The sequence below is a fragment of the Struthio camelus genome, chromosome 16, assembly GCF_040807025.1.
Source record: "Struthio camelus isolate bStrCam1 chromosome 16, bStrCam1.hap1, whole genome shotgun sequence".
Taxonomy (NCBI): Eukaryota; Metazoa; Chordata; class Aves; order Struthioniformes; family Struthionidae; genus Struthio; species Struthio camelus.
The window spans coordinates 19,055,296-19,078,549 of NC_090957.1; the positions used below are offsets into that span (position 1 = coordinate 19,055,296).

Consider the following 23,254-nt stretch of genomic DNA (forward strand, 5'->3'; position numbering starts at 1 on the left):
GTGGTTGCGTGGATGGGGCTTGCCGCGGTGGAAGGCAGAGGGGCACGGATGCTGGTGGAAACGTTCAAGGGGGTGCAAATGCGTGCTGCGCCTACAGACGGGTCCTGCAAACCCTCCTGGGGGGCTCCGAGGGAAACTCTCTGAAGGGGAGCCTGAGCAAAGCGAGGTGGGAGCACACCGGCTTCGCTACCCCTGTGTGCATTACACCCAGGTAGATAAGCAGCGAGCTCTTATAAACACTGCCACCAGCAACAAAATGCACTGCCTTCCCTCGCCTCCCAAGCAGCCAGGGGATGACGCTCTCCCTCGTTCAGCGCACCGGCACGGCACCGCCGCCTCCCTCGATGCAGGCCTCCTGCCCTGCCGGGAACCCAGCGCGCTCAGCCAACGCAGCCCTGGAGCGCGGTGGCGCGGGGACGGGCGCACGGCTGCTGCAGCCTGCGGCACAGCCCCGCAGGCTGCCCAACGCATGGACTCAGGCCTGCAAAGACAGTCCCGTGGCCTTGTGCGCAGATGGCAAATAGCTATACCGAGCTCTTTCTAAAAAGCGCCAAGATAGCCTGGAACGAGCCCTTGTTCCTGTTTACAAACATCCACCCGTGGAGCCGTTCCAACGGCGCTATTGTGCTTTCCATCAGGTCTGCGGCCAAATTAGCTGGGGTTTGTCTATCGGGCTGCTGAGACAGTTGAAGCAGGATTTCTATTTTTAGCTGTTAGCAGAGTACCTTGGGCATTTAGCTGAAGAAACTCAGACTACGAACAGGGGCGATCAATTCAAGGCACTAACAACATCCTCGGTTCGCAGGGAGCTAATTGTGTCGGTAAAAGACTGGCTCCGCGTCACCTGCCATCCAAGAACCAGCACGAAAAGTGCCTTAGAAATACCTGGGGCGGATGGAGCGGTCACGGGAGCCCACCGCATTTTATTTCTGTAACTTGACAAGGAGCGCACCAGGCAGGGACGGCGGAGCCGAGCGCTGTCGCGTGCATCGTGCTGCGCAGTGCAGGCCGTGCGCTGCCGCCGGCCCGTCGCCTCCCGGGGAGCACGCGCAGCCTGCGCCCCACGCCGGCTCCGAGGGGCTTTTCACAACAGCAGAAAAATAATAACAGCGCCATGCGTGACTAATAGGTAGCTGCTAGCTGAGTTGTTTGAATAGGATTTATCAGGGCCTTGTTTGTGCCAAAGCGGGCCAGAGGCGACTTGGTTCCTGCTGCAACGCTTCGCCGCTGGGCACACAGCCCCCGCCGCCCCCCCGGCTGGTGGGGAGCCCCGCAGAGGCCTGGCCCCGCTGCTGGGCTGCGCAGGGGTCAGTCCTGCACCGGGTCCCCCCCCCAGCATTTCTCCCCTCCTAGCAAAAAGTGGCTTCCTGCTTTGCATGGGCAGGTTGGAAATAGCCCTCGCCAGCGCCGGAGCTGCTCCAGCGTCCCCATGAACGCCTCCGCGGAGGAAGCGGAGATTTAAACATTGGCCGCCCCTCGCCCCACGACAGACAGCCTGGCTGCATTCCTGGCCCTGGGGAGGAGAGCAGGAACCGCCAGGAGATTTCCCTTGCGCTGTTTGTTTTTAGCGGCACCATCTCCATCTCCCCCTTAAGCTTGCCCTAGCCCGGCTTAGTCTAAACACGGCTTTAGTAGGAAGTATGTTTGAAAGGGCCAGAGGGAGCCCCCGCCACCAGGACACGTGGAGATCAGCCGGGCGTCTCCCCCCCCACTAAGAATAGAGCCCATTAAATTATTACTCATCCTGAATTATGTTTATTCAGAAATAATCCTGGGAGCCTTTTTTTAGTAACTACATTTCCCTCCTCCTGTTTAAGTGGTTTCCACCCCGCCGATCCCCCAGCCGGCGGAAACAATCGCGCTGCTCTTGCTGCGCAGATAAGGACAGCGGCTCCTCTCTCGCCGTCGTCGGGGGGTGGGGGGGGAGAAGTTGGCTCCGGCCCTCCCAAGCCCGCCCCCTCGGGCTCTCGCCTCGCCCCACAGCTCCTGCCACGCAGCGGGGTCCCCGGAGGCTCCGGCCGGTGTTTCGGGGCGGTGCTGGCGCACCGAGCAGCACCTCCAGCGCCGGGGAGGAGCCGCGGCCGCGCACGGCCCGCCCCGTCGGGGCCGGGCCGGCGGCGGGTGCGCGGCGGCGCGGCGCCAGCAGAGGGCGCCCCGCGCCCGGCGCTGCCGGGCCCGCGCCGCCGGGGACGCGCCCCCTCCCTCGGGCCCGGCCCCGCGATTGGGCTAATAAATCTTCGCCGGAATGAGAAAAGGGTAATTGGTGAAGAAAAGGGTTGTTTATGTCATCCGTGTCCGCTTCCCGCAACGCCGCCGGGCTGCTCTTGAGGCGGAGAGAGGCGCAGACACAGCTCCCCCCCTCCTTCCCCGGGGCGGGGGTACCGCTGTGCCCGGGCATCCCCGGCCTCGACGGTACCGCTGTGCCCGAGCAGCCCCGGACGGCACCTGTGTCCATCCCCGAAGGCACCGCTGTGCCTGGAGCACCCCCATCCCGGGTCGATACCTGTGTCCATCCCCGACGGGACCTGCGCTCCCAGGGTGCCCCCATCCCGGGTCGATACCTGTGTCCATCCCCGACGGGACCTGCGCTCCCAGGGTGCCCCCATCCCAGGTCGATACCTGTGTCCATCCCCGACGGGACCTGCGCTCCCAGAGCACCCGCAGCCCGGCTCGGAGCCGGTGCGCATCCCTCGCGGCATCCGCATGCCGGGGGCCCCCCGAGGACGGCGTGCACAAGCAACCCCCCCTTTCCCGCACCCCTCGCAGCGATCCGCGCCCGCGCAGCGCCCCCGCGCCCCACCGCGCACCTGCGGCCCGACCTTGCGCACCTGCCCCGGGCCGGGCCGGGCCGGGCCCCCACCCGCGCGGCCGCGGACCCCGGGCCACCCCCGGGCGCGGCGGGGCCGCCCGCTCCCCCCCCCAACTCGGGGCGGCTGCGGGGGCCAGCGCACATCCCAGCAGCGCGTTGACAGACGAAACACAAAAATCTCCCCGAAAGCCAAAGGAAAATAAAAGGCTTCCTTTCTCCGGAGAGGGGAAGCGGCCTCCCGCGCGGGCCGCGCCGCGCCGCGCCGCGGAGAGGGTCCCGCCGCTCCGCCGAGGCGCCGCGTGTGCTTACGCACGTCGGGGCGTTTTAACGTTTCCTGCTCAAACGCGGCTTTCGGGCGGACTTTCCGCACATCCCCTGGCTGGAAACCCCAGGAGCGGCCCGCAGGCAGGGGCCTGGCTCTTCGGTGCGCCGAAGCGCGGAGCAGCGCGGAGCGACCCCTTGCCCGCTCCGGGCGATTAACCCCGACGGGCACCAGCCGGGCACGCGCCGCCCGTGCGCGGCGCTGCGCGGAGCGGAGCCGCCCACCGTCGGGGCCCCTCGGGGCGTCGCGGCGCGGGGACTTGCGCACCCGCGGAGCAGCCCGGGGGCCGCGCTCCTGCCGCGCGGGCGGGAATTAAACACGCGGAAGCCAGCAGGACTTCTCTGAGTATTTTTTATTGAAAGATGTGAGAGAATTCATCAAAAATGAACAGATAGATACCCGAATAACCAGCACATTTCAAATCATGTAATTTTTTTTTATTTTAAAACAAATATAGAGCACAGTCCATGTGATATTTAAATTTATTATAATTTTTTTTTTGTTCTGGAGTGAAAAATAAAAACCTGAGGTTTATTCCTGCATTCTCTATACCCCGCACTGTAGAGATATTTTAGTTACACTTTGAATTCGTTTTTTTCTTGTAAAAGTCCGTTAAGGAATTGAACTCTTAGTTTCAGTGACTCCAAAAAGTGTTTACTGATGGCACATGATTGTCCTAGAGAACAGGCGGGATAAACAATATTTTAAAACACGGTTAAAGAAACCAATATCTCCTTCAATCACAAAGAGCTAAATAGTTTTCATTTACAATATATATGTTCATGTAAAATGAAAAAAAAAAACTTAAATGCGATGAGTTAAACTCTAAATATTATGTACACACCAATGTACAACTCTGAATAAATTAATACCAATTTGCATATTCTGGGATCCTTATAGCTTATTTACACAAATTACCATTTATTTCATAAATATTTTTTCCTGGTACGCAGATAGATGCCACCCTCCCGCCGCACTGCCTGGTACCAATTTTGAGTGTCGCTGGACATCGCAGCCCAGCGGCGGCTGCGACTGCTGCAGAGACGGTGCGTTTCCCGTGTTTCCTTCCTCGGTTCCTTTTTTTTCCTCCCCCCCCACCCTCGCACAGATGAGGTTTCACACCCCCCCCCAAGGCAGGGGTCGGGGCCGGGAGGCGGCGGGCGCCCGCCCCGTCCAGCGGCGCCGGGGGAGCGCGCTGGGCGCCTCCGCGGAGCGGAGGGGAGGGAGGGGGCTGCGCGGCCCCAGCGGGGAGCAGCTCCCACCCCGCAGCCCGGACGGGGCGGCCGGCGAGCCCTGCGCTCCCCTCGTCCGCCCCGGGCCGCTCGGCCTCCCCTCCAGCGCCCCTCTGCCCCCCGTCCGCCCCCACCCCTCGCTCTTCAATAAATATTTATCCTCGTGTGCTGTACAAAAGACCAGTGCTTGTCAGCCCCGCCGGGGCGGGCGGGCGCGCGGCCCGCCCCGCCGGTCACTTGGGCGAGTCGCGGCCGGGCGACAGCTCCCGCTGGCTCTCCAGCCCGCTCACCAGTCTCTGGATGTTTTGCAGTTCGTTGAGGGACTCCTTGAGGGAGCCCTTGGGCGAGGCGGCGGGGCGCTGGCCGGCCCCCTTGTGCGGCGGCCCCTCGGGCAGCGGGCTGGGCTCGCGGCTGCTGCCGCCCTTGGCGCCGTCGGCGGCGGGCTGCAGGCCGGCGGGCAGCCCCGTGGTGAGCAGGTTGGTGCTGGGCGGGATGCTCACCGGCAGCTGGTAGGGGCTGAAGCGCAGGCGGGGCCGGCTGCCGCCCAGGAAGGGGTTGCGGGAGAGCGGCCCGGCCGCCGCCGCGCTGCTGGCCGGCATGGCCGAGGCGGCCGCCGCCGCCGCCGCCATGTAGGTGTAGGGGTAGGGGAAGAGTCCGCCGAAGGTGGGCATCGGGATTCCCTGCGGAGAGACGGAGAGCCCGTGAGAGCCGGGCCGCCCCCCGCTGCGGCGCCCGACGGGGCGGACGGCAGCGGTGCCCCCCCACCCTGCTCCGGCTGCAGAGCCGGAGGTGGCTGCAATGCCCCAGTTTTCCCCTAAAAAGAAAAACCAAAGCCCACGTAGGGGGCTTTCGCAGCAGGAGCCGGAGGGAAGAGGGGCATCAGGGGAGCAAAACCCGCAGGGTGGGATGCGACGAGGACTGGAGCGGGTAAACGGGCACGGAGCTGGCGGGCTGCTGCCCCCCTCGCGCCCGGCGCAGCCTCACCCACCTTTAACCGCATTAAAACACAGTGCTAAGCAGCATCGATAAATTAGGGGAGTTCAAAGGCAGCTTTCTACGGCTCCGGCGCAGGGTTTGGCGAAGGCAACGCAAATGCTGCCGGTGTCGCCGGCGCCGTTTCGCCGCTGGCGGGAAAAGCGCAGGGAGCTGGGGGCTGCCTACGCCCCCCACCCCCAGCCCCTCGCCTATATAGAAACCGCCACAGTGGCTAAAAAACTCCAGATTTTCCCCAAATCAGCCCTCGGGCCAGCCCTCCGCCCGTTTCACCTCCTCCCGGGTGGTGCCCGTGGGACGGGGGTGCTGGGGGGCTCACCCGCCCCGGCAGCGAGTCCCCGCGGGGGCCCCCCGTCCTGTCCCCGACGCGCGCCCCCTCGGCGGCGGGGGGGGGGGGGGGCTTACCTGAGAGGCCAGCATGTGCTGGGAGAGGTGGAAAGGGAAGGGGGTGGCCGCCCCCGCGGCGCCTTGGGCGGAGGAGAGGGCCCCGTTCTCCAGGCTGCCGCCGCCGGTCACCGAGGCCAGCAAGTGTCCCATGCCCATGGCGGAGAAGGCCCCGGGGGCCATGGCGAACTGTCCCGGGTGGATGAAGAGGGGCTGCCCGGCGCCCAGCGGGCTGAAGAACTGCTGCCCGTGGAGGCCGGAGAGCGCCAGGCTCTGCAGGTGCCCGGCGCTCAGGTGCGGGGGGCTGTCCGTGTGCACCATCAGCGGGGCGAAGGCCTCCTTGCCCAGCCCGCCGCCCTCGGCCTCCTTCTTGCCCGGCTCCGGCTCTTTCCTCCGCCCTTCCACCTTGTCCTTCTCCAGGCCCCGCAGGCCGAACAGGCCCTCGACGGGGCCCTCCTTGGCCGACGCGCCGTCCTTGCCCTTCTCCGGGCTGCGCCTCTCCTTGCCCCGCTCCTCCGGACACCGGGGGCTGCCCCGGGGCGTCGCGTCCTCCCCGCTGGGGCTGGCCGCTCCGGCCGACCGCTCCTCGGGCGCCTTCTCCACCTCCTGGTCGCTGTCGGCTCCTGCTTTCTCCTCTGCAAAAGGACAGAGGTGTCGGGCACCCATGCAAAGCCGCAGCCCCCGCGGGCAGCCCCCTTCCCCGGGCGCAAATGCCCCAGGGAGCAGCGACCCTCTCCCCAGCCCCTTCCCCAGGCAGCGGCGACCCTCTCGCCGGCCCCACGCCGGAGGGGACCCCGCCGGGTGCTGCACCCAGCGCCGGCTCGCCCGCCCTGGCCAGCGCCTGACAAAAAGGCAGGGGAGAGGTGAGGAGCGGGTCACCAGCGAGAGCCCTCGCACTAAGGAGAAATCGCAAAGGGAAAGGTCCTGCTCGTTACTGATGGGAGCAATCAGTCTATTTAGGGGCCGAAATTGGCCCTTGCGCCGCGGTAATTCTGGGGAAAGGGGATTAACAACAGCAGCTCTGTTGCGCTGCCAAACAGGAAAAGCATGTTTGATGGAGGACCAAAATATATTACAGCATCGTCCTCGTTAGCTGCAAACTCAAAGCGGGCTGCGGAGCAGGGAGATGAAGAAAACGCAGGCGGGTGGACAGTGCTAGGAGGAAATGATTCTGTATATATTTAATTACACGGAGCTGATCAACAGGGCTCCGTGGATTTATTCCAAATGTGAAGGTTGAGTCAGGTTAAAGAGCCAGTTTTAAGGAAAGAGGTATGTTACACTGTTTCCTAAAAGAGCTTTAATTTAAAAAATGCACAGAGCTCTTGCAGGAGGAAGGGGGAAGGTGGCCGGAGCTGCAGTAATGTGAATTTATAACAAAGCAGAGGGGAGCAGAGCCCCACTGCTGCAAAAGGCGCCTCCGCTCCCCCCGGCGCAGCAGGGCCCCCCGGCCCTCTGTGCACGGTCTCCCACCAGCTCCCAGTAACGAAAGCACCACCGTGCTGCAGGTTGCGTGAAGCTCTGCAGTCTGCTCCGGGAAGCCTTCGAAAGAGGTGAGGTGGTGTAATAAACCATCCCCCCAGGTCAGCGGGGTTTTTTGTAGCTTTGCTGAAAGTTTTACAAAGAATCAGGCCCGGGGGACTACAGCAAGTTTAAAGAGGAGCAGATTGATAGTGCGGCAAGACTGAATCCAGTGTCTAAAATCTGCAACGTGGGACGCTCATTTTAATCCACTAGCTTTAAACCCCTGGAGATACAACATTTTTCCCTTTTCAACCCCCCCGCCCTTTTTTTTTTTTTTTTTGCAAGGGGTTTGAGTTACCCATTGAAGGCAGGGCGATGCCCCAGCCAGGGGTGCCGAATAGGAGCGCGCAGCATACGGCTTGCATTGCTATCACTTGGTGTTTACACTAACGTATAAACAGGAAAATGTTGCAAACCGTAAATACCGCACGCGTTTTCTCACCAGCTCTATTTCTGCCGTTCGGGACCCTTGGCTACCTCGCGCCCACCTTCCCCCCCACCCCAACCCCCCCACGACCTCGCTCTCATCCCCCCCCCCCCGCTTTTCCGCAGCATCGCACCCACCAGCCCCCGGAGCGGCGGTCGGTTTGGCAGCCAACCTCCCCCCCCAGCGGGCTACCGAGGGCGCGGGGCACGCCGAAAGCCGACGCCGGGGGGGGGGGGCGGCCGCCTGCCGTCGGGGGGGCCGCGGCGTTACCTCTGCCGCTGCCCTTGAGGCGCAGGGGGCTGGGCACGGCCACCCCCGGGGAGTGCAGGGCGTCGCGGCCGGCCGCCGGCTCGCAGGAGGAGGCGTCCGACTCGCCGCCGTCGCGGTCGGGCTTGCAGGGCTCCTCGTACATCCGCAGCGACGGCAGCGACAGCTGCTTCCTGCGCAGGGGGGCGAGAGGCAGCGGCTCAGCGGCGCCCCCTCCCCCGGGCCTCCGCGGGCGCGGAGCGGGGCTGCGCGGAGCGGGTGCGCGGCGCCTTACCTCTTCTCCCGCCGGCCATTGCCCGTGTCCCGAAAGCCCTTGGCGAAGGGGTTGTTGTCGATTTTCAGCTGGGTGATCTGGGGGTGGGGGGGGGGGGGGGTTGAGAGACGGCGTGAGCCCGGCTCCCCCCCACCCAGCGCGGCTCCCCGACGGCGCCGGGTCGCGCCCCGGGCACGGCGCGTTGCAAACGCTGCGGCACACGCAGGGGCCCCCGGTTTAACACACCGCACGCTTTATTAAAAATGATGCTGAGGTTTTGGCTTGAATTATTAATAGAGTTTTAATGATGGGAAGTTATTTTTCACGGCCCCCTGGAGGGAAGATGGCGACTGAACCTCGCCGCGTTGGTTAAAAGCTATTCTTATCTCTGCCCGCGACGAACTTATGGGGCCGGCGACATTAGGGCGTTCAATAATGCATGCCTTTGAAATATGTCCCCGAGATGGGCGCTTTAAAAATGCATGCCTGATCTCCCCCGCCTGGGAGCGGCGCAAACCCACGGCCCGGCCGGCCCGGCCCGGCCCGGCCCCGCTGCCCGACGGGGCGCACCGGCGGCAGCCTGCGCCGCTTGCGGCCGCCCAGCGCACAAAGTGCTCTTTAATCGATTGTGACTCTTCGCCATAAACTTTACGAGGGAAACAAGCCCACCAGGACCCTCAGACAGAGCTGTCAATTAACATCAGCAGCCGGGGTGGAGGTGGGGGTCAGCTTTTGGGTTAAAACACACACACAGAGAACTCTTGGAGAGGGCCGGCGGAGGCTCCCAGCTCCCCCGTGGGGCGCTCCTGGCTGCGCTGCTCTCAGGGAGACACTTGCTAAATCACAAAAGCAACTAAAATTAGCTTATCTTGCTCTATTTTTTGTCTCCTCCCCGGCCCAGGACACCTTCCCCGCAAGGCGGCCGAGGGCTGCAGCGCTGCCTCTTTGCTACCTGGGGGCCGCAGGAAAGGCACCGAGCAGCGCCAAATAGGTGCGGAAAAGCCCGCAGCAGGGAATTAATAAAAATACATATTTTTAAAAAGTAATAGTAATAAAAATGATAATAATATGCCGAGTGCCGCCTGCTCTAGTTGCTCCGAATTTAACCTTTCTCCTGTTGCTCCCTTTTGCCCCAAACCTGTCCTGCTGCCTAGGCTCTCGGCACAGGCGGACAGACAGACAGGCAGACACACAGGCCTCACCTTGTCGTTCTGGTAGGCGGTGACGGCGATGAAGTCGGTCTCGGGGAACACGTAGGTGCGGAAGGTGCTGTAGGGCAGCTTGAGGATGTCATTGGCCCGGACGATGTGAAAGCGGGGCTGGTACTTGTGCATCGAGTTCAGGATGGTCTGCGGGGTGGGCGAGAGAAAAGAGCGAGGGGCGGCAATTAGGCGCAGATCCCATGCTATAAATACACCTAAATCTATCTACACATCTATAAAACACTTCTTCTCCAGAAAAAAAGGAAAAAAAATCATTGTGAGAAAACAATGCCGGCGGATGCCAAAGGGAGATTTCTTCTTTCTTTCTTTCCTTCTTTTTTTTTTTTTTTGTCTATGTCATTGTACAATTTACCCCCAAATAAGGAGGTCACAGGGAAAAGGGAGGCACAGCAACCTCATCGGAAAGGCGGGATGTTAAAGATAGTAATAAAGCAGCCAAAGGTATCACCCCGCTTTATCACAATCCTGAAAACGAGAGCCGATTTTCCGACACATTTCTAACTGTTTTTATTATTCCTGTCCTTTTAAAAAAAATACTCTACCTTATTATTACCAAAAACAAAAAACAAAAAACCACCAGATATGCAGTTGGTTGTAGCAGAAAAAATATTCTAGCTACCAAGCAAGCGACTGGACCCGTGAAAGGAGCGTTTCACCGTGAGCCATGTTAAATGTATGTCTGAGAGCAACGCTGCAGAAGGAACGGACATTTTTTTCCCCCAACCAGGTGTCTGAAATTCTCGTCAGCAGTCAAAGCAATTCTCTATCCCCTCGCTTTTGGGGGGCAGGGGGGGGAAGTATATATTGCGATTTCGCTTAGGGTATTTGGAAGTAGCTGAAACCTCAGAGCTGCAACCTGGGAGCGAGAGCAGGTCCCGGCAGCGCCGGAGCCGGCGAGCCGCACCGCTCCCCCGCGGGCTCCCGTCCCCCGCCGACCGCACTGCCGGCCTTTCCCCGCCTGGGAGGGATTTAATAATTCCATAACCTGGTGTGGTTAGGCTGGAACACAGTATTAATAACACCGAAATGGTAGAGGAGCGGCGAAAGCTTGAGTAATTATTGTCAAATAACATCGGCCAAATGGCTAAATAATTATCACTTCATTTCGTTTTAGAAGGCAATAAAAAATCTCCCCCTTTTTTTAACCCCGGCAATAATCACCTGCTGATGAACTGTCAGATCACTGTTATATTGGTATAATCTAGCTGGGATTTATCATGAAAACGGTGCAAAAATTCTCATTCAGGCGTGCAAAGCTGCATTCCTTTAAAAGAAAAAAAAATCATCTCTCTCTGACCAGATGGGCACTGGCTAAACCCTCGTCTCCCAGATTTAACACACTGTGGATTTTGGAAAACGACACATACCAGAAATCTTTAATTGAAGGAGGTGAACCGTTAAAAATGCTCAACCAAACTAGCCTTCCCCAGTATCAAAAAATGCTATTTATTAGACTCCTTTGCTATCGATTTACCTTGCAGTCTATAAATAGCCTCGCAATGTATTATTTAACATACACGCTGTTTCCTGACTTTAAAAAAAAAATAGAAAGAAAGAAAGAAAGGAAAAAGTTACACGGGGACCTATTTTCCCCACCTGAGCTCTCTTTCACGCCTCACACCCGCTTACGCGGCTGCGGCTCGCAGCCCCCCCGGGTGAGCGCTGCCTCCCTCTGCACGGCATTGACTGACACACCGAGGGCTTCAAATCCCAGTTAATTACCATATCAAAAACGCAGGACGATGAACTTTCCCTTTATCGCCCTAAATGCTTGTCCAGAGGCTAAAGATAGCTTGCTTGTTTGCTGTGATTTTTTCCCCCCCGTGCTTTCACGGAGGATCAAACTCCCGTCTCAGAGCGACCCCGCTTTCGGGGACTCTCTGCAAATCGCTAAGACACTGCCGGTTTTGTTCCCTCCGGGAGGTGATGCAGATGTGATCAATAAGGAAATAAATTGGGGCGTCTGACAGCCTTTCGGAAGCGTTTCGCGCAAAGAGCCGCCGGGGCCAGCGCGAACAACCCCGGGGCCGCTCCCGGCGCCGCAAACCCCGCGCAGGTGCCTCGCCGCGCCGGCACCCGAAACGCCCGGGCCCCTTCGGGCCCCCCGGATCCGCCCCCGAGCCCTCCCGGCGACCCCCGGCCCGGGCGGCACCTGCCCCGCGGGGCCGTCGGGGCTGCCCCTCGCCGCCTCCCCGCCGGCACTGCCGGTCTGGCCGCCCCCTCGGGCTTGGCCCCGGCCTCCCCGCGCCCCTGCCCCGCACATCTCTCCCGCCCCGAGCTCGCTCCCCAAATCCTGCTCCCCGCCGAGCCCCGGCAGCGGGCAGAGCCGGCGGGGCCGGCTAGAGGATGAGGCAGCGGGGCCGGGTAGGGGCACCCACCCTGCCTGGGCTCCCTGCATCCCAAACCCCCCCGTTTCTCCCCGAGGGGAGCCGTCCCGGGATGGCCGCGTCCCAGGAGCTGCCCCGACGGGGCCGGGGACGAGGAAGGGCCGCGGGCGCCTCGGGTCCCCGGCGGCGCCCTGCAGGGCTCCGCCGTCCAGCCCGGACAGCAGGGCCCCGGGGGGCTGCGGCGGGCGCGGAGCCGCTCGTCCCCTTTGCTGCCGGGCTGAGCCGGGGCTGCCCGTGGGGAGCGGCCACCCGTGCGCCCCGGGGGCGCTCCCGCTGCTCGAGGACCCCGCCGCCGCACTTACAAAGCCGTGCTTGTCCGAGATGTTGTTGGTGAGCTTGAGCTTGTGGAAGGCGACCGGCTTGGCCATCCACTGCTCGCCCGTGGCGGGGCTGTCGGGGTGGATGTACATGCGCTTGGGCATCTCCGGGTCGGCCTTGCCGGCGACCATCCAGCGGGAGTTGTGGAACTTGTACCGGCAGTCGTCGGCCGCAACTATATCCATGAGCAAAATGTACTTGGCCTTCTTGTCCAGGCCGCTGACCCGCACCTTGAACGGGGGGAACATCCTCCTGGGGAGAGAGGCAGAGCGCGGAAAGGGCAGAGCCGCCTTTCGGGGCCGAGCAGCAACGGGCAGGGGGAGGAAAAACCCACGGGGAGCTGTGCTGCAACCGCCTGCTCGGGGAGCTTTGCGGGAAGGTGCCCCCAGTGTGTGTGTGTGTGTGTGTGTGTGTGTGTGCGTGCGGCCCCCGGGCCGGCCCCGACGGCGCGTCCGGCCCGCGCCGCAGCCGGGCCTCGCTGCCCGAGGGCCCGGGCCGAGCCGGGCGGCTCCGCACAGCGAGCCCGGGAGCTGCGCACGGAAAGCCCGCACGGCCCGGGGGCCGCCAAGCCTCCCCTTCGGCCGCCTCCAAAAATACATTTTTGGGGTTGTTGGTTTTTTTTTTTTTGGTTTAGATCGCACAGTAAATTCTCAGCATTTTTCACGGCCAGAATTACCCGCTTCTTCTAACCCAGCTCGGCTTCATCCACGGGACAAAAAACACGGAAAAGTCTCAAAAAAAAATCCCAATTCAGGAAATCAAGGGCAGAGATGAAAACACATCCCGGATCCAATTTAACCCTCTTCCCCTTCCCTCCAGAAAGACAACTTTCCCAGCACAAACGAAGCAAGCCTGCGGCCCCGAGCAGGGCTCCACCTTCCCTCCGTGCCAGGCTCCCCGGGAAAGGCAGGAGCCGGGGGAAGGGCTCCAAAGGCGGCGGGGAAAGGCCGGCAGCCCGGCGGCGGCGCGGCCCGGGGGCGACCCCGGCCGCGGGGGAAAGTTTGGAAGTGGGAAACGAAATGCTCCGGGGCGGCGAGAAGCCGCAAAGAGAAAAGTAAACACATGTAATCGGGGATTAAGGGGGTTTAAAATTATTGCGAACAAATTTAATTTGGGATCGCGCTTCAAAATGTAATAATTGGGGGGCGGGAGGAGGGGGAAGCTAGAAGAAGGGGATGAAACGCGTACGGAAAAAAATCAAAATATCGAAAATCCCGGCTACGCCCGCCCGAGGTTAACTCATTGGGGTGGATTTTATAAGCGGCGAGGGGAGAAGGGACCAAGTCGAGGGGAAAGTCCGGGAAGCGAGGGGCGCTGCGCGGTCCCGCAGGTGCGGGACGGGCTGCGCGGGGCTGCGCGGGGCCGGCTCTTACCTTCCGGACTTGGTGATCACCATCTCCGTGCCCAGCTTGTGAAACTGGTCCCAAAGCTCTTTGGCTTCCAGCGTCACTTTGGGGTCGTCCTCCACCTCCTCCTCGGGCTCCAGGCTCTTGAGGGAGCGCAGATGGGCTGCCTGGTGGTGGTGGCCCAGCGCCGAGACGTGCAGCCCGGCTTCGGCCGCCCCGGCCAGGCTGGGGTCCGGCATGGGCTTAGCCAGCGCCGCCGGAGGCAGAGCCAGAGCGGGGAAAAAGGACGGTTGGGCGGCTGCTAGGAAAGCAGACATGGGGAAGTCGGCTGGTCTGGGTGCGTGGAAGGGGTGGTAAGCCATTGCAGTCCCCGGGAAGGCTGGATCTCTCATCGGTGCATCCACAAATCCAGGAGAAAAAGAGGGATTCCCTTTACAAAAATGTGTGTAATTTTTTTTCCCCCCTGCCCAGCGAACTCGCTCGAGTCTCTGGTAGAGGAAGGAAAATCAAAAACAAAACAAAAACAACAAAAAAGCCGAAAAACAGCGGAACTAGATCTGGAAAAAAAAAAGAAGAAGAAGAAGAAGAAGAAGAAAAAGAGAGGCAGTTCCCGGCTCCTGGGACTCCCGGTCTGCGGAGGGGAGACAGTAGGTCCTTATTTTTTGTTGTTGTTGTTGCAGCTAGAGAGAGAGAGAGAGGGAGCAAGCTCTCCCGGTAAAGTCCTTAACAACACTAAAATAGAAACAAAAGCCGGCGCAGGGCTGCGCGGAGGAGCCGCGGGCGCGGGGGCCCTCACACCCCCGCGGGCCCGGGCTGCGCCCCGGCGGGGCCGGCACGGCTGCGCGCTCCGCGGACGGCGCTGGGGCCAGGGCTGCCCATGGCTAAAGGAGCCGGAGTGGAAACGGTTAGATCTTGTCCTGATCTCTGTAAAACTGCGACTATCTCACATGTCCTTCCTGCTCTGATCCGCCCGCTAATGAGCCAAGCCCCCTTGATTGCTGATTTTACGCGTTTCAGACCAATTGTGGATCTGCATAGGCGTGGTTTTGACAGCTCCGGCCAAGCTCTGGGGTGCGGGGGGGAGGGTGAGGAGGGAGGGAGGAAAGGAAGAAGGAAAAAAAAAAAAAAAGAAGAAGAAGAAGGTGTCGGAAGCATCGGCAGTAAGAAAACATGTCAACAGAATAAAATATTAACCAATGACAGAGAAAAGTGCTCGAAATCCCACCCCCGGCTCCTTTCCGCATACCGGGTCAGCCCTGGCTGCGCCGCGGCCGGGGAGCGGCCGCCGCCGGTGCGGGGCCAGCGCGGAGCCGCGCCGCCGCCCCGGCGCAGTGAAAGCAGCACACGCGGCCCCCCCGCGCCCGCCCCACGCGCGGCCCCGCGCCCGCGTGGGGGCTCGCCCGCGGCCGGGGAGGGCGGGGGGAGGCCGCGGGCAGCTCCGCGCCGCGCCGCGCCGCCGATTTGCGCGGGGCGCTCAGCGCAGCGCCGGGCCCGGCCGGCGCGGGGCGGGGGCGGCGGGGGAGGCGGAGGCGGCGGGGGGAGGCCGGCGGCGCTCCGTGCCCGCCGCCTTACGCCAGAGCCCGGGACGTGGAGCGAGGTGGGGCCCGCCCCGCCCGCAGCTCCGCCGGCCGCCGACGGGGCGGCCCGGCCGCGGGGGCGGCCGCCGGCAGCGCGGCCCGTCGCCGCTCTGCGCGGCGCCCCGACGCCGCCGGCACGGCTGCGAGCTGCGTGCTGCAGGGCAGGAGCGAGGCAGCGGCGGCGACTTCCAGCAGAGCACGGCCGAGCCTGGGTGAGTGGCGGAGAGACGCTGCCGGCGCCCGGGCCCCGCTGGCACCGACGGCCCCGCGCCGCCGCGCTGCCCCCGCCCTGCCAAGCGCCGCTCCGCGGGGGCTGCGCCGCGCCGAGCCCCCTGCGCCCGGCGGCGGGACGGACCGCGCCGTCGGGCCGGGCTCTGCCCCCGGCTGCGCCCCGCGCCCGTCGGGGAGGCTGCCGGGGCTCGGCCCGGCCCTCCGGCGGCTTTATCAGCTCGGGGAGCTCCGGGGTCCGCCGGCTTCAAGGCTGGCGCGTCCCTGCCCGGCAGGACCGAGCCGGAGGGTTTGTTTACTCGGGCGAGTGGATGCAGATAATCTTGAAGGAAAATCCCAGGGCTGTTTGCAGAGGGATTAGCGCCGGTCCCCCTGCCCCCGGCTGGCGTGCGGAGGTGGCACCGGGGGGGACGGAGCCGGCGGGGGGGCGGGCAGGGCTCTGTGTGTGTCCCTTTGGAGAGGTCCATTTGGAGATCTGTTCTGATTAACTGAGGGCTTCGTTTGCTGAAGAGGACCTTGGCGCCAGGCGGCTGAGCCCTCACAATAAAGACCCGTCTCTTGTCACTTCATATTTACCCCCAAATCTTCAAAAAGCGCCCTGCAATCCTTCCAAGGCTCCGGCCCCCGCCGCCTGCGCTCCGGCCCAGACGGGGAGGGGGGGGTGGATGGCGGCGGGGGCAGGGCCCCCTCGCCCGGCCCCGAGCTGCTCCCCGGCCCGTCCGCTCCGCGGGTGCGCACCGAGGCGCGGCCGCCGCCGCCAGCCCGACCCTCAGCCGCGTTGCGTTTCGCTGCTTCCCCGCTGGCGCTGGGTGCGCGGCGGGACGAGCGTCCTGCGGGGGTTGCAGCCGCAGCCCCCCCACCCCCGGGATGCCCCGTCCCCACCCTGCTGCCCTCCTCTTTTTCTCTCTCTTCTCTTCCCCCCCCCCCGAGGTTACATCTTACTGACAGCAAACCCTGTTCGTCCCCTCCTGGCGCCACGGAGAACCCAAATCAAAGCCCTGGGCTGTTATCAGAGGCGCTTTACAACCTGCCATTGTCCCGTGGCAGGTTCACCTTTGCCTGGTGCTTTCCGGACCTCTCTGCCGCCGCCCGACGGGGCGGACACAGCGCGTCCGGCCCGGGGCTACCCGCGCTCGGCGTCCCAGAGCCGCGGGCTGCGGTGATGGGCGGCAGGTCGGGGGGGGGGGTCCCGCTGACCATTGAACGCAGCGCGGGGAGAGGTGGCGAGCAGGGATTGAAATTTAGACCTGCTCTGGACTTTGCTTCCTTGCCGCTGCCGAAATGTGCTGACGGCAGCTTTGGCAAAAATGGGGCTTGCTTTTTTGTTTTTTTGTTTTTTAATTTTTTCTCACAAAGCAAAATCGGAGCTTCTCGTTGCCCCAGCATGGCATCGCCGCACGCCGGCGGCAGCTCTCCCGCGGCCCCGACGGCGACCCGCGGACACCTCCGTCGCGGCTCGGAGCCGAAAAGTGGGGCCGGTGGCCCGGCGAGCGCTGCCAGCAGCCGTGCCCGAGCAGGGGAACACGTCGCCTCTCCTCTCGCCTCGGGGCTGGGGGTGCGCCCCCCGCACCGCGCTGCCACTGTAACGTCGCAAACGCCCTCGCCTGCAGAATAAAACCCGAGCCTGAGCAGCCGGTGTCTCCCTGACCCTCTGTGGCCGCGCCCGTCGGTGGGACTGTCGGGGGGGAAGGTTCACAGGGAGCCCGGGCACCCCTTCCCCGGGGCAGGGTCCGGCCCGACGGCGGTGTCTCCCTCCCCCGCGTTGGGGCGAAACCCACTCGGGGGGGTCCCGCGGCCCTGGACGGGGCGTGCGGCGCGCCCTGCCCATGCCCACGGCCGGGAAAACCCGACGTCGCCCTGCTCTCCCGGCCGATTTCCCGGCACCGGGCGGGCAGAGCCGTCCCGGCCGCGGCCTCCCGCCTCGTCCGAGCGCCCCGAGGCGGGGGTTCCCCGCTCCAGGCCAGCCCTGGTCGGGGGGGAGGTGGATGAGAGGTGTCTCCACGCCACCACCCCCCCCCCACCTTTTCCAGGGAGGGTTTTCCTCCGGCAGCGCTGGGGCACACGGGAAGCCCCGGGGCTCCGGGAGAGCGGCCGCAGGCACCGGCCCTGCTGCCCGTGCGGCCCCGGCGAGCGGCTCCCCGGCCGCCCCGCGGAGCGCCGCATCGCGGCCGGCCCGGCCCGGCCCGGCTCGGCTCGGCTCGGCCCGGCTCGGCTCGGCTCGGCTCGGCTCAGCTCGGCTCGGCCGCCCCCGCGTCCCCGCGCCGCGCTTCGCCCCCACTCGTTCGTCCCCTTTCATCTCTGCCCATCTCCACTCATCATCCCTTTTCTATTTTTAGCCTGTAGACTTAGGCCTTGGCGCCAGGCCGTTTAAGACCTGTCAAAGTCCTTCATATTTCCCTCATGTCACATGGACCTTTCGCTCCCTTCCCCTCGCCATGCGAGGCCCGTAATTTGGATCTGTGAGCTGCTGAGCAAATGCAATTTGCTCTTCTCCATCGCTGTGTTGTCTCCGTGACCCCAGCCAGCAGGACGGCTGGTGTCCTGTCCTGGGCACTTACACAAATTGCGGGTGATTGATGAAAAATAACAATTCTCACAAGCAGCCGGGCCTCCGCCTTCCCCTCCTCCCGGGTCGGCCGGGCTGCGGCGCGGCCCCGCGCCCCGCGCAGCGCTCCCGGCGCCCCGGGGGCAGCGGGGCGCGGGCCGCTGCGGAGCGGGGCGGAAACGCCGCGCGGGGGGGGGGGGGGGGGATTCTGCTTTGCAGGGCGAGCTGCCGGGTCCCCGCTGCCCGCCCCACAGGCCGGGGCAGGGACCCCCCCGGGAGCGCGCTGGGCGGGCGGCCCGACGGGGCGGGCGGGAGAGCCGGGGGGGTCCCCAGTGAGGGTGGGAGAAGGGCTGGGCCGGCCCGGGAGCGGGGACTCGGCTCAGCTTCTCGCTGTTTGGGGGGAGCCTAACTCCGGGGTGGGGGGGGGCACCCCGGGCTGTCCGGGAGCAGATAAGGACTCCAACGGCGCATTGGGAGATAAAACGCGGGGGCCGCGGGAGCTCGCTGACACCTCGGCCCGGCACCCCCGGGCTGTCTGCTGGGCCTCCCCCCATGCCCTCCACCCGGCAGGGCTCGACGGCAATCGCACCCGAAACACCTCACTAGACGGGCCGCCCCCCCTTCCCCGGCCCCGCTCTGCAGGAGGGGAGCCCGGGGCGCCCGTCCCGCCTCAGCAGCCAGGACTCAGGTCGCTGCGTCCCGTCGGGGGCTCTGCAGGCCCCCCCGGGCGGCCCGATGCGCCTCGCAGGGAGCCCCGCGGGGAGGAGACGTCGGGGCGTCTCCTCCGGCCTGGGGGGAGCCCCGCAGGCGCCGGGCCTGGAGGGGAACCGGGGCAAATAGGCAGGTGCCGGGCGGGGAGGCAGGAGGCGCCCGGAGCCGCGGGCGTCCCGTCGGGTGCCGAGCGGCCTCGGGCGCACCCCGGTCCCTCGGGGCACAGCGGGGGCTCCGGGGAGTCCGACCGCCCCCACTCCCACGCCGCTCCTTCACCCCCTCCACGGCCAAAGCGGCGCCGGTGCCGCACCTCGCCGGCCCAGGGAAGGGGCCGCAGGGAGCACGGACGGGGCAGGACCCGAGGCAGGCGGGGAGCGGGCGAAGGGCGGTACCAGCGGCCGGGACCCCCCCCCGACACCCCAAGACCCGGCCGGGTGGCCGCAGCTTCTTCCCCTCCGCTTAGAGGGGTGGTTAAACCGGGCTTTAGCTAAGCGGCCCTCCTTTGCTCTCGCCCCGGCCGCGTCCGGGATCTCTCTCCTCCGCCTCCTTCCCCGAGGCGCTCTGGGCGCTGCACCCCCCGCTCCCAGCCGCTCCGAGGGGGCGGCAAGCGCTGCCCCGCCAGCAGGGCCGGCAGCAACGCGCCCCCCGCGCCCCGTCGGGGGACGGAGGCGGCGGCCGCGGCCGGGAGCGCTCCGCTCCGCTCCGCTCCCCGCCGCGCTCGCAGGTGGCCGCGACGGGACGGGCGAGCTCCTCTGCCCGGCACCGGCGCCCCCTCCACTGCCCGCTGGAGCACCAGCCCGGCTGCCGCCGTCCCTCCGCCCCGCTGCGCGCCCGCGAGCGGAAACACAACGAGCCCCGCCGGAGCGGCAGCCCCCGGCCCCCCGGGCCGCCCCCTCGAGCTCCCCCTGCCCCCGGACTGTTTAGATTTCTCTCCAGCTTTAAAGAAAATATTTCCAGTAATCCAGATTTCTGGAAAATAACAACACGCGGGGAGACACAGACCCAAGCGCTGCTGAAGTTTATCCAGAGTTTGAACAACTTATAAACACATTTTCCAGCCTGTTTGTCAGGGGCGGCGGCGAGTGACCCCCAGACCGGGGGGGGGGGTCCCGCGGACGGGGAGCGCGGCCCCTGCCCGCCCCGCGCACGGGAGCGCGGGGAGGGGGGGCGCATCCTGCGCGCTCCGCCCGGCACCCCGCCCTCGTTACCTCCGCGCCGCTTTGATCCGTGAGCCCTCGCCAGAGCCGCAGGTTGATTGATTTTTTTCAATTACGGAAAGCCCTCCCCGCGGGCGGCGGCGGCATCAACCCTGGCCGCCCCCCCCCCCCCCCGGCCGCGGTAGCCCTCGGGGCAGCCCGGCTCCCCACGTCGGGGCCCGGGCGCCTCGCACGCACCGAGCCCGTTGCCTTAAAAGGCTACGGGAGCCCTGGCCCGGGCCGTGCCAGCGCGGGGGGGACCCGCACCGCCGTGTGAAACCCGAGCTGGCACGGAGAGGAGGGCAGAGGAGGGGGGAAATCACGTAAATCCCTCTGTTTAAAAAACTTCCATTTGAGAAAGTGTGTCACATCCCGGCGCGGGCGCGTAATCCCCGGGCTAATGGCATTACCGCCGCTTCATCGCCGTAATGGGATCGGGCCGGGGGACGAGCCGCGGCCAGCGCCGAGCACCGCGCCCGGCCGCGCCGCCACGCGTGGCCCGACGGCCTCCCCGGGCCCGGCTCGGCGGCGCCGCCGACCCGCGAGTTTGGGGCCGGGGGTGGGGGGCAGCCGGACGTGGGCCAGGCAGGGAGCTGCGCGGGGTGCGCGGCGGCCGCCGGCGCGGACGGGGCGCAGCGCTGCCGGGGCCGCGCGTCCCGTCGGGGCCGGGTGCCTGCTCGGACCTGAGCGCAGTGACAGCCCGCGCGCAGGTTTCCAGGCGGGAAGTTCACGCAGCCGGGTGGGTTTGCTCGCGGGAGGGGCGAGCTCCGAGGGCGCCTCCAGCCAGAGCTGCTCTTTGTGGCCGGCTCATCGCTTAAATAAAAGAGATTAACAAGCGACGTTATTTGATAAAATAATGCTGTTACGGCTCCTGCCCCCTTCCTTTGCAGGATTAAAAGTGAGGATTTGGGACTGTTAAACGGTCTGACCTGGATCGTTACAGTAACAGCAGGGATGAAACAAAACCGACCCCCCCCCCCAACCTCCACCTCGCTCACAGCGCTACCATTCTAATATCGCCATTAAAAAAAAATAAAATAAAAGCCGCAGAAATGCGAATTATCGTGGAAAGGGGCGACATTTCCGAGAGCAGATCAAACGGGAGCAAACGCCGGGGCGAGGACGGGGCCGGGGGGGGGGCGGCAGGCGCCGGCGGCAGCGATTTCACAGCATCGATTCGGCAGAAGGGAAAAAAAAAAAAAAAACCCAAACGGAGCCCCCAGCTCCGCGGAGGAGGCGCGCAGGCAGCGCGCAGCCGCCCCGCAGGGCGCAACCTCCGCCGGGGGCGCCGTCGGGGCCCTTCGCGAAGGCTCCCAAACCGGCCTCGCGAAAGCCGGCCGCGGAGGGGCTGCCCCAACCCCGCCTTTCCCCCCTCTCCTCCCCTCTATTTTTAAGGTGCGCCTGAGCTGCGCAGCCCCCGTGCGCGGCAGCCGGAGAGCGGACGGTGCCGTTACGGAAAGCGCCCCGCTTCCTCGGGAGACCGTCAGCGCGTGGAGGCAACCGGAAACCTCCCGCGACGCCCGCCGGCGCTCCCCCTCCCTTTATTTGCCTTTCCGTCGGGCTAAGGGGGGAAGCGGCCGCGGCCCTCGGGGCTCCGCGCTGGGCCCAGCCTCCCCGTCGGCGTCAGGTGCCGCTCGGGTCCCCCTCGCTGCTGGCGCGAGGGCAGCGCGGAGGCGCCGGGCGCGCACACCCGCGCGTTGCGGCTCGACGGGGCGAACTTTGGACGTCGGCAAGACGGGACTGCAGGCTTCCTCGCCTCGCCTGCGTCTCCTAAGCGGCACGTGCAGCCCTGGGACCGACCTCCCCGCTCACGCGGAAGGCCAGGAGGGAGATGCTGAAGTCGGACGGTGAATTCCATCTTTTACACTGCTATTACACCGCCGGAGTGAAAGAGAGTCCTGACGCCATTTCTGCAAAGCGCTTCATAAAAGTCTCTCTCTTTTCTCTGTGCGTGGGGCAGTGAGCTTTCAAAAGGTCCAGCATTCAACTAGGGGCAAGCTGCCTGCTCCTGCGCGTGGAGAGTTAAGCAGGGTTTGCATCTTGGGCCTATCATCTGCTTTAAATGCAATTTGGGAGCATATTTGAAATCAAATCTAAGCCAGGATCTGACGCTGCCGTTCCTTTGTCACATGAGTTGTGTTTTCCTTCTGGGTTTGACTTTTAGGACTGCAGAAAAATCACTGTCTCATACGTGTAAGAGAGCAGATTTCACTGCTGAAAAAATGACGGCAGCCAAAATAAATATGGTGCTGGCCACGGCCAGGAATAAAGCTTCCCTATTGCTCGCTCGACCTGTCCGTTGCGTTGGTATTTGATCGTGAATGGACGTGACCTAAATCCAGGGCTGCCCGGAAGGGCCAACTCTCATCACTTTTATTCACATTTGCTCACAAAATTAATGCTCCCCCGAGCTGCTCTTTAACGAAGACACTTTTACAACTCAGAAGGGTGGAGCTGTGCGCCGCGGCGCGGCGTTCGGGAGGTGGGATTAACCCTTACAGAGACTTAATTTTGTTAAAAACAGCCTGCAAACTCAAAGGGCGGCTGGGACTCAGCGCCCACCTTTCGTGCAGGGTGACGCGCCGCGAGCGGGCATCTCGCAGCCGCGTCCCCTGGTCCCCAGCCCCGGCGCCGCTGCTGGGCCCGACCGGGCAGCCGGGAGAGCCGGGCCACCCGACACCTCCGCGCTGCTCACACTTTTCTCACCACGCGGCTTGTCCTCGCTTCTCCGAGCTCTCCCGCCACCATCGCCGGGTGATTCGATGCTCTCGGTATCGGCACTCGTCGAGCGCCAGGAAAAACCGCTGCCCTAAAGCGCCTCCGCGCTGAGCTCTTCCCCCTGGCGCGCGGCGCGGCTCGGGCGAACCGCGGCCCCGAAGAGCAAGGAAGTAGCCCCGCGGCTGCACAAAGCGGCAGTCGCCCGCCGGGCAGGTCACTAATCTCTTGACACATGGTCTTTGAGCCCGGGGCCGCGGGAAGAAAGGCTGGAAGGGAAGAAAGGAGAGTGGACACAATGGCGAGGCCGCCGGCCGGTTAATAACCCCGCTCTCCGCTTTGTCTGAGCGCACTCAGCGCTGCACCGAGATCAATTAATCTCGGCAGAAAAAAATCCACTCCTGGGCCGCGAAGGGGCCGGGGACTTGTGCCGGCCGGGAGGGATGCCGCGCTCCAGGCCCAGTGTAACGCGCCCGGCACCGCGCGTATTAATAGTCCCCGTTTTACAACCAACAATAATTTCCTCCCCTGTTTTCCCCTCCACGCCGAAAACAAACCCTTCACTTGATCCGTGCGTCCTCTCCAGTTGCCATCTGTCTTCCATCCTCCAAATCTCACCTTAAAAGCAGTGTCTCCGCAGCAACCCCCCCCCGGGCCTCCTCTCGGACTGGAGAGGGCCCCGAGCGCCGCGGGATTAAGGGCACAGATTGCGAGCTCCCCGGGCCCCACGGCGCCTGTCTACCTCCGGGAGGGGAGAGGACAGCGACCATCCGCCTTGCCCTGCAGCTCCTGCGCCG

General features: G+C 64.4%; 1 protein-coding gene across 1 annotated transcript; it reads right to left on the reverse strand.

The window, feature by feature from the left end:
- Positions 1 to 3,471: 3,471 nt before the first annotated feature.
- Positions 3,472 to 14,706, reverse strand: TBX2 (T-box transcription factor 2). The gene is made up of 7 exons (XM_068910230.1): positions 13,513 to 14,706; positions 12,124 to 12,391; positions 9,414 to 9,560; positions 8,233 to 8,309; positions 7,962 to 8,131; positions 5,762 to 6,375; positions 3,472 to 5,043 (listed from the first exon to the last, which is right to left on the reverse strand). Exons 1-7 carry the CDS (start codon positions 13,875 to 13,877, stop codon positions 4,597 to 4,599), a joined length of 2,088 nt encoding a protein of 695 aa, XP_068766331.1. The 5' UTR covers positions 13,878 to 14,706; the 3' UTR covers positions 3,472 to 4,596.
- Positions 14,707 to 23,254: the final 8,548 nt, after the last annotated feature.